Below are 16,157 nucleotides of genomic sequence, written 5' to 3'. Positions count from 1 at the left end.
GGGCAGCTGGCTAACGTGCTCAGGCCACCTCGCTGGCTCTCTGACCGCCAAGTGACAAACTCCGGTTTACAACAGAAATTGTTACAAGTTGCTAAACAGCAGACCTTGAGCGTTGCACAGACAAAAATGATCCCACTTACAGCTCCCTGAGCTCAGGATTACCCAGCTGATACTCATATTCTAAGCTGCTTTACAGTGCCTGCACCCATCTCCATCTTCTCCAGTTCAGCTACTGGTTTCTGAGATGGCACCATATTAGGTACACCGCTGACGTAGTTAAGTCTAAGAAATAAGGTGAGGAAAGTAACAACTGATGACGATCAACTCAGACAGTCACCAGGATCATTTGCGGTTGTACTTTGTCACTGAAACCATACCTCGGCGGTTCCTCTAAAACAGCCCCTCACAGGTAGAGTGACTCAGAAAATGCAGCACTAGATGTTCATAAACATGACAGTTTGATAACCACAACTGAAAAGCAGCTACTAGAAGGAAAAGCAACAAGCAAACCCCCTTCCAACTTGTTTTCTTAGGGAGCCCATTACAAAAATCTTGTAAACTCAACGGCCCCATCCATTGGTACTTCTAAAAATATGATACTAAAGCCTGACTAAGCTCTAAACATATCCCAGGCTTAAGAAAGTCACTGAAAAATTATTTTAGTTCAACTTCTGGTGTGAACAGTCACTCTTGGGAACCAGACTTCACACAGTCACCTTGTTTCAGGTCCATTTTCTCACCAGCAAAGCACACTAACGCCCATCAGTGGGCTCCACTTTGCCCAGCTCTCAGATTTGAAGCAACGTAAGTGCAGAATTCATAATCACTTCAATGGAGTGATTGCATGTCTCTCTCAGGGTTAGCTGTTTAATTTACACAGAAACGAATTAAGAATTACTGGGAAGCATGCAAATCCAGAAACATTAAACTAAACTCTGTTACTATAAATGGGACTCTAAATAGATGGTTTAAATTAAGTTCTTTATTAAAGGTGCCTCAAATATATTAGTCAAAAAAAAATCACCCAGGTGTTTGCCAATCCCAAAATGAAGGGAAGACTGGAAATATAGCAGAAAACCATCCTTACAAAAAACACACTTTTTAGAAAGACCATCTGAAGTGGTTCTCCAAGTAGGAGCAATACATCTCTTTCTTGAATATTTCAAAATCAAGAGAAACAGGATCTGGTATGTTGAATAATATAAAGAGATCCAAATTCCTAATTCAAAGTCCTACCAGTGCTTTCTAAAGAGAGTGACAAATGCTTTCTTCTGAGATTTACCACACCTCTTCCTTTCCCTCCCTTAGTTAAAATAATCCTTCAAATTCCCTATCCTTAGATGAAGGGTCATTACTTAGTGCAAAGTATTACTACATCTTTACTAAAAGACGGAATAATCAGTGTGTTTTATGTAACAGTTCATCAAGCTAGTTTGCTATCAGGATCAGTTGCTTTCTCCTAAATAAACCAGAAGCATCAGATCAATTTAAAATCTGTTCACTAGAGAAAATTATTCTGCAGGTAATGTTAAAAACACAAATTGGACTTACAAGAGCTGTGCACATCAAAAACCTGTAAGATTGTAATCAAAAGTATACATGAACCTCAGCACACAATAGATAATTGCAAGAACTTGCTACAAACAACATGGCACTATTAAGTATTTCTGATGGTCTAACGTCTATAAATATTCTTGGGTTTTGATTTGACTAAACTTTGCACACAATGAGTAGCCACTTATTAAAGAACATGTTTTACATGACCACACATTATTTCATAGAGCGCAGTTCACTTAATTCACTGAGGGATCTTCTTCTAAGAAAGAAATTGCTATTTTGCATACAAAAGGTACCAGATGCCATTTTTAACAAATAGGAAGAGTTACATCCAAAATTAATAAAAAACTAAAAAAAAAAAATCAAACCTGATGTTACTTTTAAAAAAAACATACATGAATTAAGCTGAATACACCACAACACATTAATCTTGTAGTGAGAATAACAAAGATGAAAATATGGAAGAAAAAGCCAGAAGAGGTTCAATGAATATGTTACAAAGCAGGTGGGACCTAAGGGCCTTAAAAGAGTTGAAAACTGTACAGGAGAAACCAGACAAGCTAGAGACAGCCAGCTATGGATAGAGATTAAACACTGCGCTCAAATATTTCAAAAGTGCTTCTAGCCTAAAATAGCCAATAAGTCAGAAGATGCCTGTATCACACTTTGTACTTACTATATATTAGTTTTTCCAGATGTCAGCCATACTCCATGACAATTGTTGAACAGTTTCACAGATTTTTAGGTGAAAGGAGCTGTTGACATGTTTAATCTAATCTCTTGTGAGAAAGCAAACCATTTCCCCCGATAGCTGTAGAGTAAAACGAAAGGCTTCAGATAAACTGTTTTAACCTTCAATTGCATTCCACAAGAAAAGACCTTGTCTGCCAATGTCCAACAGTGCGACAGCATGAAGTGACTGGTCCGGCAAGACATCTTGAAGGTGATCTCAGTGAGCACGTTGCAGAGGAAAGCAGAACAAAATCCCACAGTCATTACTCATCTGATCTGGGAGCAACTCCTTCCTAAATCACAGCCTATAGATTTGTATGAATGCAAACTTGTGTCACCAATCAATCATCCGAGAGAGGTCAAATCCTTTCTATAACCTGCAGGGCTGAAACATCCCTAATGTTTAATATGCTCTGGCTAAAGGCTCATGTTTTAGGAAAATGGGGAATGGGGACAGAAAGGTGATGGGGGTGGAATGGCAACCACTCAGGAAAACTGGAGAGGAGGAGAGAATCCCTCCTGAGCATTGCTACCAACTACCAAAGCCAAAGCATGAAATGTTATTATACTCTTCCAAATACAAAGGTATAGCTGAACGCAACACAACGCTTCACTTATGAGCTCCAGATTTTACTGGTTTAACAGTCAAGTGATTTTTAGTGTATTTTAATTTTTCCTTCCAGCCACCAATACCTCCTGATACATCAGGCCAGTGTAGGAGGGAGATTCAGACTGACAAATTACAAGGTCAGCAGGGTCCCTCATTTTTCGTCCTGCTCAAACCAAAGTGCATTATCTTCCTTACACAAAGTCTAGGAATTCTCCTAAAAGTTGTTACCTATTAGAAAGCTATTTAACATCAATTTAAAATTAATCTCTACCACCTTTACTGCTTTAAATGCCATTTGAAGAGAGCAAAGATATTCCTCGCTGTTTTCAGTCTAACAGTATCAACCAAAAGCAGGTTTTCCCTCATTATTTCAAAATTAAGGCTAAAGCGTGACCATGTCAGCAGTTATTTTTCAACTCTGATTGAAGACCATAATCATTACTGACTGCATATATGTGAAAGATGCACGCAAGATGCTGCCAAAACTCAAGTGACAGAGGCTCAAGTATCTGACATGCACCACACAGAACACCTGCATAAGGCCAGGGAGCACAAACTCTTAGTGACATGTTTCTGAAGCTGTCTAAGCTATGAAAATTCAACTTCATTTAACATGCATTCATCAAAATGCATGTAACTAATGGACCTGCTTGTCTTGATTCTGACATGTTCCTCTGAATCACTCTTCCCTCGTGTCTGCTTCTTCCATAAAGAAAATAAGATTATGGGCTTTTTCTTTCTGCAGTATACAAATCATTCAAAAAATGCTGAGCTGCAGTTATAATATATCTGTACATATTGGTCTCTGCATCTAATTACTGTGTGATGGTATGTACATTCACTAAAATAAACTGTCCTCATCCTAGTCTTACCAGGAAGAATATCCAACCAAAATACAAAATAAAAAATATTTTCATAAATACACATCAAATCAATAAACTCAGAATTAATAAGCCAATAGAAGCTAGCCTAACTTTTACAGAAAAAACAGTACATATGTATTTAACTATATCAGGCTTGCATTGGAGATTTATGTATTAAAACAAAAAAGGGAAGTTATAATTAGCTGAAAATGATACAAAAATACAAAAACACTTTGCACTGCAACAGAGTCAAAAGCAACAGTTGGGGCTTATTTTGAGCTATCAATGAAAGTGCTGCATTTTACTCAATTCATACTTCATACAATGACAGAAAGCAACTGAAATTTATTTCATTTAATTTTTCATTGGTAGTCTTATTTTCCTTTTCAACTGACTATTTAAAACCTTTGTGTAAAACTGAAGATTTATATAAACATAAATCACATTGTAAGAACAGTTTATACCTAACCGGCAATGCAGAAAAAAACATTAACCTTTCCTAAGTGATAGATGTGTTTAATTTTTTAAGTCTGCCCCACTATATAGAGTAAACATATAAAATGTATAACACATGAATATACATTTATAATTTTAGCTAACTAAGGAATGTGAGAATTATTGCACTCAGGCCAGAGATCCACCTAGTATTTTCACTCCAGAAAAAAAATGCTCAACAGCAGATTCCAAGAGAAGAACCTAAGAAAAGGGAAAGCACACCCTGAAACTTCCCCAAGAGCTAGGGGAAGATTCAACAGCGTGTGGCTCGGCGACTTCCTGAATTTAGCAGCAACTGATACATTTTTTTTCTGCATATTTGTCACGTTGCCCTGTAAGCTTTTAGCACCTACAGCAACCTGTGCGAACACCAACACCCAAGCGTTCCCTACCCATCACATGCAGTACAGTCTGCTTTTAACAGGTTTGAGGTTGACACTCACAGCTTTGCTTCATCCCTCCCGTTCTGCTGTTGGAGGAGGCAGTGAGCAGTCACTTCCCACTTACCCTCTCCTGCCACTCACTATTTTCTAGCCAATTTCACTGCTTTACATTTACTAAGTCTAGAATTGAAGCCAACAAGAACCAGAAGCTTCATTCCCTTTGAGGCCACCATGAGCACTAGCAAAGGCTTATAATAACCTGAAAATGAGAATAAAAGTGCGGGAGCCACTGCTTTCCACCAGATAAAGAAAAGGCCGAGCTTATTGCGATTGCCCAATACTAGCAGAATCTAATTAAAAATGTTTCATTAACAGCACAGTCCAAGAACAAAACCTTTGACAAAGCACTGAACGCTGATCAGATCTCCCAATGGGAGCCTCCGGAAAGGGGTTTGATCCTGCAAAGTACTGAATGCTCACAGACCAATGCACTAGGTCATGTGCTTAAATTTTAAGAATGTGAATGTAGCCAAAGCTGGAGCAGGAGCCTGTGCACTTTGCTCCATCAGAGTGGCGAGTAATTAGTAACATCAAACCCATCAGTCACATACGAACATCAGCCCTGAGCACCGAGGGAGCTGCAGGTGCTCTGCTGGGTCTCATCAGGACCAGCGCATTTCTCAGACGTTTCAGAATAAGTCTTCTCCAGTTTTTGCTAAGCCTGCTAAACTTGAAATACCATTTTAAAGTAGTTCCACTTTTCTACAGAAATATCTTTACTAGGACTTCTAGGGACTTAAAAGTTCTCAACCACAATTTGTATAATCTGAGCTGTACCAATTATATACACCTGGTTCTGGTCACGATGCTTCATGTTTTATCAACCATATGTTTTAAAAGCACAACAGTGCTCTCAGAGGTCCACTGGGGCTAAATGGGTTAGAAGCCTAGTTTGTAGCACAATTTCAACCAGCAAAGATGGCAAAGCTACTCCACATAATATTTGCTTTCATGACAGTTGTGATTTCAGCTTCTGAGCTCATGTGTCGCAGCGAAGGGCAGGAATATAGTGCAGGGCTTTGAATATGTCTCTCATTTTCCTAACCATCTCTTAGGAACAGTGCCATGTCAGACACTGGAAAGTGTGTCCAGTGATGGAATTTTTTGTGCTTTTAAAGCATCATTTTGGAACATTTACAACTGACTATTCTTTTTCTTATTAAAATGTCTGTTGCCATAAATGTCCATGAATATGGCACATTTGACTATAATCAAACTGCACATGTAAACACACAAAACTAGAAAATTACAAAAGAGATTAAGAATCTGATTTTTTTAAAAGCTGTAATTCTGTTTCTGTTGAATTTCTTTCTCAAATAAGTGTTTCTGTGCTTTTAAATAAGAAATTGTGAACACATTTGTACAGAATGCTAAAATTAAAAGTTCAAAGTGGGAACATTCACAATGTGGTATTTGCAGCACAAAATTTTCTAAGCTAGCTTGTAATCCAAAGAAACACTTTACTCCACCCAAAATTTGCTTTCTCTCTGTCTCAAAAGTCCAATTATTAATTTTAATATAAATGATATGTTCTTCACCTTATTTTATATATCTTTTGGATATATTAGTGTGCCAGCTAAGTATACAGAGATAAGACATTGTGTAAATAAAAGTAGATCATAATTACACACACAAAAAAAACCCACGCCATGGGGGTGGGGGGGGAAATCTGCAATTAAAACAGTAAGCAGCTAAGATCCCACTATGATTTTGATTCTAGACTTGAGACTTTTGGAATGTGCTAAGCCGTTCCACAAAGCTCATTTTTCTTACAGGAAGTGATCTAATATACAAAGTACTTTACAATTTTCAATCAACAGAAATACAGATATGAATGTATTAAGCCAATATCTATAAAGCAAGACATTAGGTCACTTCCTGACAACTAATATCTAAAATCGACATTTGTTACTGCACGAACGCATGCTTATACAGAATTAGTTGAAACAAAAACTTTGTATTTTTACAGAGTGGGTATATTGGCTCCGCTACCTCTGTAATCATTGCTGATGCAGTCCCTTCCCTGCCACTCCGCTGCATGTCACCCTCCAACATCCCTTCCTCACAGCTCCAGCGCATTTCAGTACAGTACTGTTAGTCAGAAAACAAGCTTTTTTCCTTTTTTTTTTTTTTTTAATTGGCAGATTCAGAAATCTTTCTGTGGTAAAACCAAAACTTGGTTAGATAGTCCAGCAGTAAATTTAAGAAGCATTTTGCAAGGGGTTTTTTTTGGTTGGTTGTTTTTTTTTTTCGGCGGGGGAGCTAGGGGGGGGAGCCAGGGAGGAGAGAAGGGGTCCATTTTGAGGGGAGGGAGAAATAGAAAAGGAAGGGGGCTGTTTGTTTTGCAAAGCAGCTTGACAAAAACATCCCTCTCAAGAAAAAAAAGAGGCCTCCATCAAAAGGGTGTCAGTGGGGGAGGAGGGGACGGACCTGGCAGTAATGGAGAGTCTGTTCCATAACAGGAGGCTCATAGTACATTAAGTATTTATAATGAGCAAATGTGCTTGGTCTTTTTTGTACCTTGTGTGCGACCCCCACCCCATTTGACTGAACTGGGGAAACATTAACAGCACTTACATATTAAGCATACTGAAACCTGGCAGCGTGTAAATGTTGCAGGAAAAGCCAGTTGTGCCAAACACCAGGTAGATAACCGCGAGTAGGGAAGAGACAGAAACTGGAGCGAGAGATGGAGAGGCTGGAAAGGCTGTCCCGCAGCCGCACCAAGCAATGCACACCAGGCAGCCATGCGCCATTTACTCGCTGGGTTTTTCTCAGTACTCAAAGTCTCTCGCTGAACAATCCTAACCACAAAGCAAGCTGTAATCTAAAAATCAAGCCACAACTTGCTTTAATGTTGAACCAAAACTGCGATGACTAAGAAATAAAGCCAATGTTGCTGAACTGGCTACGGCTGCCTTTTCTGTAACATGCATAAATGTAGGTTGATCATTATCATTTAAGCTGGAGTTTAAAATTTTTCCCTTCAGTATATAGTTCTGGCTGTTTGTGAACTATGAGTGTCACAAACACCGATTTCTGATTTTAAGTTTTTACTCTAAACAGAAATGCTCAGCTACTACATGTTGGTCAACACAAACAACAGGTATTTTCCAGTTGGAGCAAAAACTGAATCAGTGTATGGTTAAAGACACAACGGTGCACTCTGTCTTTTACCATTATTCATCTGTCTTTGGTGGTTTGTTGAGCTATATAGCAGTGATATTCAGCTCAGAGAAGCATGTAAAGAGACAGCTATACACATTTAAAAATAAGTAACTTCAAAACACTATAAAGACAATGCAATGGAAAAACAAAACAAAGAAAATAGGCAGAAATCCAGTCCAACCAGGTATGAACCTGACTCAACAGAAACCACCTAAGCTTACAATAACTTTATGAAGAAACAGATGAGTCCAAACTATCTTGATTGCATAGGCAGCAATTTCCTATCTATCACAAGTGACTTAACTGCCTAAGTAACTTTGTGCATCTCCTACCCAAAGACCTTTCCCTGTAAGCAGCCTTGCAGCATATTATAAGATTTTTGTAGTCCTCCGAGAAGCTCAGTGACTGCCAGTCACTAAACAACTCAGTAAATCATACTACTATTCTGCACAAGAATCAACAATAGTGGTCTATAAGCCCTGACAATGGAAATCTCACACTTGCTTAGAGAATTTTTCCCATAATTAGCAGTTTATCCAGAGAACTCGCTTCCTAAATGACATGTACACCACACATAAGTTTTATGTAAAACAACTTTCAATAAGATTTACAAAATAGCTACAAAAATAAAAGCTGTGCTTATGAATTGTGCAAGTTAGATGCAAATTCCAGATGGAACGGGATCTCCAGAGTTTAAAAATACCACCAATCCAGGAAGGAAGTTTAGCTCCAGTGGATACTTCATCAATGTAAACTCTGTTCAGGTCAAACTTTCTAAACAAAAAGCCACAGTAACTCCACACTTAACAATTTACTGCTAGAAGAAAAGATGGAGCGTTGTTAAGTGGTTCCTCACTCTTCTGCTCATTCACTTTATTATGTGTTAAAGTACATTAACAAAATGTTCAACATTGAATATTGTTTAAGTGATAACGTTAATTCTTCTGAGCATGTTCTGGTGACAAATAAGAGCTTAAAATCATGATGGCCTTGTTTTTTGTCTTGTTAAATCACATCATGCATCTTTATCTGCCATCTGTTTAAAACTGATTTAATTAAATAGGAAAAGTCATATTTTGTTGTTTCATCCTATATGAGATTCTGACACCAGCCAGGATGGTGTTTATTTCAGTCCATTATTCCCAATCTAAGTTGCAAACCCTCTGTATGTTACTGCATTAGAGCATGATAACTTTGTGGACTTGGAAGGTTTTTTTTTTTTAGTCTTTCTACTCATTTAAAACTTTTATATTTTTAGTTCTATTTTCCTTTAGCCAAAGATGTTAGTTAGAACTATCTGACAAAGTATTACACTTCAACTACAAGTCTTTTAGCCTTTTATTCCTTTATATGCTCAGTCTCATTACAGAACGGACAGACAAGCTGTAGACATTTACTTGTAACCACAGAACACCTTAAATCAGAGTTAGAAGTGATGGATTTTTTTTCCTTGTAACTCTCATTCTTAGACGATGCCGCACTCCACAGCACAGCCAGATTTAATAATGTAATTCAGAGAGCTAAAAATTACATTTAAGGTAACACGCGCACATTGCTTTTAATCTCAAGTGTGAAGATGCCTTGAGCTGAACACCAGTCATTCTACAGACACCAACCAAATACTCATTCTTAAATTTGTTCCTCTTACTAAACATTCTGAAATAGCGATTTATTTTCTCTTCTCCAGCCTCTTCACATACCTATGGTTTCTGGTAGGTCCAAGAGTTCATTGTGCTGCAAGTCAAGGTTGGTGATCTGCGTGCAGCTTCCAATCTCTTCTGGAAGATGTTCAAGCTGATTGTGTGCTACATCCAGCGTTATGAGGTTACACAGCTCACCTAAAAGCACACAAGAAAACCAAAACATCAAGTTCTTTAATGTACAGCTCTAGACAATGACTTCCACACAGAGATTAATAGAATCAGACAGGTTTGGGGATAATCTGAAAAAAAGTTGCTGCTACCATAAAGTTATACATATAAAATAAGGCATTACAGGATCATAATTTCATCAGTCAGATCTAAAACCTGACCAACAATTTTGAAAAACTCAGATAAAGCTTTCATAGATTCTCTGAAGAAATCTTATTTATTTATTGATTTTCTTCTGACAGTTCAAGCTGTGGAATATGAGTACAAAACCTATACCTCACACTTGTTTCAGGCTGACCAGAAGTTTAAAACAGCACGGAGTAATTGAATTGTATTGAATTTTGAGAAACTGAGATCTGTTTTTATACCATGAATTAATTTCGGGCACAAAATCAACAATTAAGAGACATCAAAATTCTAGGTGGCTGACAACCTAGATAATCCACCCAAAGTCCTGAGTGTTATTTTTAATCATTTTTAGCCATCACAAAAAAGGCAACATATGATAAGTAAACTGTAAACCTATTTACACAGAGTATTATATTTTATATATGCAAGCAGAGCTGTAGCAAATAAAAGTTTGAAATAAAAGGCTTGAAATAAGGCTTATCTGTTAAGCCTTAAAAAAAGATCGGATTTGCTTAGAGTTTAGAGCTACTTTACACTGAACTGCTTCATTCCTGACATTTACACATTAATTTAAAAGTACAGCTAGGCACAGCTCTCTACATACAGTAGTTTCACCTATTTTAATGACAAACATACTGTGTTCTGAGCAATAGCTTGTTGGGTTTAAAAAAAAGTGTGTGCATGAATACACGTGCATGCATTCACATTTTTTGCATCTGATGAAGGTGAAATTAATGCAAATTATTTGAACAGCTTCAACTCTGTCCAGTAAAGATGAGGTCACTGTGTTTGTGTATAAGAGCATGACTCAGTGAGTAACAAATTTGGAAGAGTAGCAAATTCCTTTTGAGGAGCAGATGTCTATTTTTAAGCTTCAGTGTTGTATCTTTGACACAATCCTTTAAGGATTTGCCCACAGGCCTGCAGAACTAGCTTGGGCAAGTTCTAACGTGTAGAGTGTCTACCCATTAGATCAGCAGATAATCACAAATAGTGATTTAATAAATCATAAAATATTTATGAATTCAAACTCTGTATTGCATTGCAGGTGTCATGTAGCCACAATACTTAACTACATACCACGAAAGAGTCGTGAAAGGCCAGCAAAAAAAAAAGCCAACCCCAACAGCTTCATTATTCCATTTTTTCTTAGATTGTTAACATAAAACTGATCTTATTTCCTGCATTGATTAACCCAAATTGGGATGTTTTTCTATAAAATAGGCAGATGGAAGTGTAAAGGGGGTGCTTAAGCAGCTCCTCCATCACTGTGTGTGTGTCCCCTCTCAAGTCAGCATTCAAGTGTATTCCAGAGTCAACAGTCAAACATGCTGTATCCAGCACTGCATAAATCACACGGTTCAATGCTATTAATATGCAGAAGAAAGCAAATTTAAGAAAAAATTGAGCAAGAGTTAATGTTCTGTGGTAGGAGTGTCTTTTTGTTATTCATGAAAACAAGTGGGCAAAGTGTAGAAGGCAATAGAAGGAGGAAGAAAAGCTTGTTCAAAATCCCTCCCTTTAAACAAACAAAAGAACCACCCCACAAATCTTTAGTAAGATAACTCAAGAACCTTCACGCACTTTGGGGCAGTAGTTTTCACTTCATGATTGCTGTTTTCATTTGTTTTCACTTCAGGCCTAAACCAATGATGTCAAATTTGAAATATGGCATAAATTTCATTTCATCACACTGATTTCTCATTTACTTGACTCTTCCCACTCTACATCTGCTGAAGTCGAAGAAAGACTTGGGTTTTTGCAGCAACATTTGCTGCACTTCATTTTTGCACCTGCTGAAAACTTTGACAACAGCAAGCTATGTGTTTGAAACAAACATCTTACTAGCTAATTCTGGGGAGGGAAAAAAAGAAGAAATGCCTATGTTTATTTAGAGAATTAAGGGCAAGCTAACACGTTGGTTTAATTTGGATAGCCATACTTAATATTGTTATATTAAAGATGAAGGCATTATTTTTAAAAGCGACACTGGTAAACACTTAATAAAAATTTTGAATGTTAAAATAGATTGAGGACTGCCCAACAAATTTTAGACTTTAGAGCAGAAATCAAGTGAAAGTTAAAGCCCTGCCATGAAGTACAGTGCTTCATGTACTTGGAAAAGTACATGATCATTATCATTTAAGCTGGAGTTTAAAATTTTTCCCTTCAGTATATAATTCTGGCTGTTTGTGAACTATGAGTGTCACAAACACCGATTTCTGATTTTAAGTTTTTACTCTAAACAGAAATGCTCAGCTACTACATGTTGGTCAACACAAACAACAGGTATTTTCCAGTGGAGCAAAAACTGAATCAGTGTATGGTTAAAGACACAACGGTGCACTCTGTCTTTTACCGTTATTCATCTGTCTTTGGTGGTTTGTTGAGCTATATAGCAGTGAAAGCTTAAGGAAAGCAATTTCAAGAGATACTATAATATTCAGCTTTTAGTTCACATTGCTCAGTAAGGAATCTTACTCTTGGACGTAATAATACTTATGGTTTGACAGCATCTCACCAGAATATTCTTTTCCCCCCCCCTAAGGGCAGAAGGAGAGGGGAGGTGAAGTGCTGTTGGCACTGAAATTCTTTCAATACTTTAACTTGAATTGCTGAGACACAGCACAGAGTGTGCAAGTCAACAGAAAGCACTCAAGGTACATTTCTCCTGTTGTTCTCCATGACATATAGAAAAAATTCTTACATCCAATATGCTTAACAAGGTGAAAAATGTTTAGGTGATGTGGTAGAGGCTCATCTTCACATGCAAAGGCACACAGAGGAGCAGCAGTGGGTGGGAGAACCCAAATACTGGCTGTCCCAGGAGAGCCATCAGCCCCATGGCCAGCATGAGACCCATCACAGTGAGTAAATGGAAAGGCTGTCCAGAGCACCTCGCAGACTGAGGGCTGGTACTGCATATGGGGCTTGAACACCTACTATGAGGTGCACGGAAGAGCAACTTGGGATGGTAAGAGTTGCTATGGGATCTTTAGGGAAAGAGAGGAATCAATGTGGTTTAGGAAGGACAAGTGTGGGAAAATAGAGGGATAAGGAAATAAAACAGTCCAGTCCTTTACAAACCAATGCTGGTCATACTCTGTGGCCAATCAGCACCATCTGTCTTCTCCTTAAACTCTAACTATTTTCCTGGGTGAGAGGCTCTCTGTTCTGCGTGCATGGAGGTCCAAGTACCAGCAACACTGCAGAATGTGACCAACACTACTGAGAACATCCCAGTACGTGGGACCAGAACCACTCTGGGCACGGAGGACGCGCTGCCGCCAGGCCAGCAGCTAAAGAACAGGGGCAGCTCTTTCACCGGCTGACTGACGGCAGTGATTTACCCCGTGAATGGACACACTGTGCACTGCACTGCTGCACAACAGCAGCTCTTTCAAAAATTATGCCAAGATAAACACATGGCATAAACAATCAACACAACAAATAATGATCTGCAAGAACAAAGAAGCCAAACTTAAGGCCATCTGCACAATGCTTTTCCTAGGAGCCGATGTAAAGCCAGCTTGTTTCAGTGATTGAAAGTGTCCTTCTTATTGTCTGAACAGTGGCAACTGTACTGAAGGAAATGCTTCTCAAAAAAAGGTGAAAATAAGTTTCACGAAGATATAACTGAAATCTGGCATTTTTGCTTGGCCAGGGTAAGAAGCATATGTCAAAATCAAAAAAGGCAGTTTTCCTAAAAGAAAGATTTGCTCAGATACAAAAAGAAAAATGGCTAATGAACAACAAGCTCATGATCTTATTCATATTAAAAGAATCAACATTTGCTCTTTTCTGGTGTACTACATAAACTTTGCTGAAACACGTTGATATCTTCATCAATTTAACAGAAATATGCCAGCTAGAAATGTGCTGCAGCGAAAAATCAGCCTTACCCAGAAAGCAGTTTACCAAAGAAAAACCCATTCCTGTTCAGCAGGCAGACAACTCCAGCATCACTTCACCAAAGGACTGTTCGAACACCCAAAATCACTGGAGTAAGGCAAGCACTACCTTAGGGAAATACTAATCACAAGTAAAATGAACTAACTCTTTTCGCCACAAGTAATGGCCAAAATAGACAAATCTTAAGCTCACAGTAGTGAATAAAGGATTCTCTATGGACTACTTGCAACTCTGTTGAAGGGACAAGCATCCTCAGGACAATTAGAAAACAAACTAGGAAGGTACTGGGGTTTGTGGCTGGGTTTTGCTTCCCCCCCCCCCCCCCTTTTTTATTTTTAAATACTGTATTATTGCACTGTAATTGCAAGAGAAGAAAAGCAATTGAAGCTCAAAATCTGCCAAGAAGGCAGACAGAAATTGATGCACTAGCTAGCTTGACAATAAAAGATTTTGAAGTAGAAGTAATGCCCATATAAAATACATAAAGCAGTTTCTCTATAAACAATCTTCACAAAACAGTTAGTTACACCCTATTATGTAGGTTTTAAAAACTTGTATTTTAAAGGGTTCTACAAGATAAAAGTTTCGGACGATCCACACGCATTTTTCAGATAAAATAGTTTGTGAAGACTCCCAATCACCTTCCAGTTAAAAACGTTAAAAATACAGCTAAGTATGCATCTTAACAATCCTTAAAAAAGGTGGGGTGAGCAATCACCTCACTGTTGTTCTCATATGCACGGAGACTAAATGTTATAGTATGACAAGCTAAATATACCTGCTGAAAAACTCCAGCATTATGAAATGACTAATATTTTCTGCATAATGAGACAGAATTATAGTCCCATTACATGGCCAACCTTGAAAGCCTGTTATGACAAGAGGACCAAGTTACATGCCCTGACTTACATAACTCTGAAAATTCTTCTTGGCTATTTAAAAAAACAAAATATGGCTTCATTAAAAAAATATAAAAGTACACACAAATTAACAGTCATATAGGGAGAGAGTATAGGTCAATAGCAAAGAGGCTTCAGTGTCTCCTACCACTAATTCACTCAGTGGGCAACACTCTTGGACGGAAAACACAATTTGTAATATAGGCTGTTTTCCACTGGATTAACTCCATGCCTGCCCATGCTTAAGCAGATTGAAAATAATGAAATCCTTCACGACATGATAAAACCTGGGCCAGATGACACAGCAAGAGGATCAAGACCCTTATGGAAAGTACAAGGAAGAGAAGAATGCAAATATTAGTGGGATTTCAGGCTGGGGTGTCAGAACACTGGTTGTAAGCTAATTTGTAAAGAGTAATTATCTGAAATCAACAATGCTGGGAACAAGTTACAAATAGTTCCCATAGCTTTGGTAGTTATTTATCTCTCACTAGGTTCTCTGCTGGCACCAAAAAAAAAAAAAGCCAAATGAATTTTTAATCTGTCTATAAAACTCTTTGGGATAAGTGTCCTGATTTTAGAAAAAAATTTAAAACAATTTTACAGTTTCAGAATCTTTTCCCTCTCTATGAGATTTGAGTATATCACTCTAACAGACAGCCTGAACCTTTTGCTGTGCATTACCAACTGCCCAAAAGAACAGTAAAGCAGTCAGAGCTATTCTGAATTATTACTGCACAACTATAACTTACACAGAAGAGTTACTGAGTAGAAAGAATACAATTTTAATATGGTCACAAGTGACTTATGTACCAAAGTTAAAATATTCATATAAGTAAGAAATAAGCACAGTAAAATATTTAGAATTTGCAGAATGCACAACAGGATCTAGTTTTGAGTTAACCACTCAAAAACACAGAAGCTAAGCTCAACAGAAAAGAAAGACTCAAAATCTGGTCTAAAACAAGCTTCAACAAGATACAACAGCAAAACACTTTGTATTTATTGTTTATAACTGAAAGTAAGAAATATAAATAAGAGCGTGTTCCAACAACATTTTAAACATATGAAACGTAGAAGAAACAGTCTTAGCAAGGGCTCAAGGCAGGATTTGAGCTGGGCAGTAGAATAAACCAACAGGAACCTCATGAAGTGCCAAGACAAAGGCGAAGTCTTGCACCTAGCAGGGAATAACCCTGTAAAGCAGTACAGCCTCACACTAGCCACTGAGGAAACAGCTCTGAAGGGAAGGACCAGGGGGTCCTGGTGAAGCTGAACCTGGGGTCACATCTTGGATCCTGTCCATTTTGAGTGTGGAACAAGCATGCTCGCTCTCAAATAATAAAGGCTAACCACCTACCGGGCTGCATTAGCAAGGGCAGCCTGAGGGAAACTATTATTTCCCTCTGTTCAGCACTTATGAAAGTATTCAAACAGTTAAAATAATTGCAGCATTGATATTAAAAGAAAAAAAAAAA

General features: G+C 38.0%; 1 protein-coding gene across 2 annotated transcripts in view; it reads right to left on the bottom strand.

Annotated features, from left to right (window-relative positions):
- Positions 1–16,157, bottom strand: part of SHOC2 (SHOC2 leucine rich repeat scaffold protein) — a 73,020-nt gene that overhangs the window by 19,932 nt on the left and 36,931 nt on the right. For both annotated transcript variants that reach the window (XM_072870560.1, XM_072870559.1), the window contains exon 3: positions 9,569–9,706. In XM_072870560.1, the coding sequence (XP_072726661.1) occupies positions 9,569–9,706 (138 nt within the window). The remainder of the gene's footprint in view (positions 1–9,568; positions 9,707–16,157) is intronic.

The sequence above is a fragment of the Ciconia boyciana genome, chromosome 8, assembly GCF_034638445.1.
Source record: "Ciconia boyciana chromosome 8, ASM3463844v1, whole genome shotgun sequence".
NCBI classification, from domain to species: domain Eukaryota; kingdom Metazoa; phylum Chordata; class Aves; order Ciconiiformes; family Ciconiidae; genus Ciconia; species Ciconia boyciana.
Note: the sequence above shows the minus strand (reverse complement) of the source record. Positions and strands in the feature narration are given on the sequence as shown.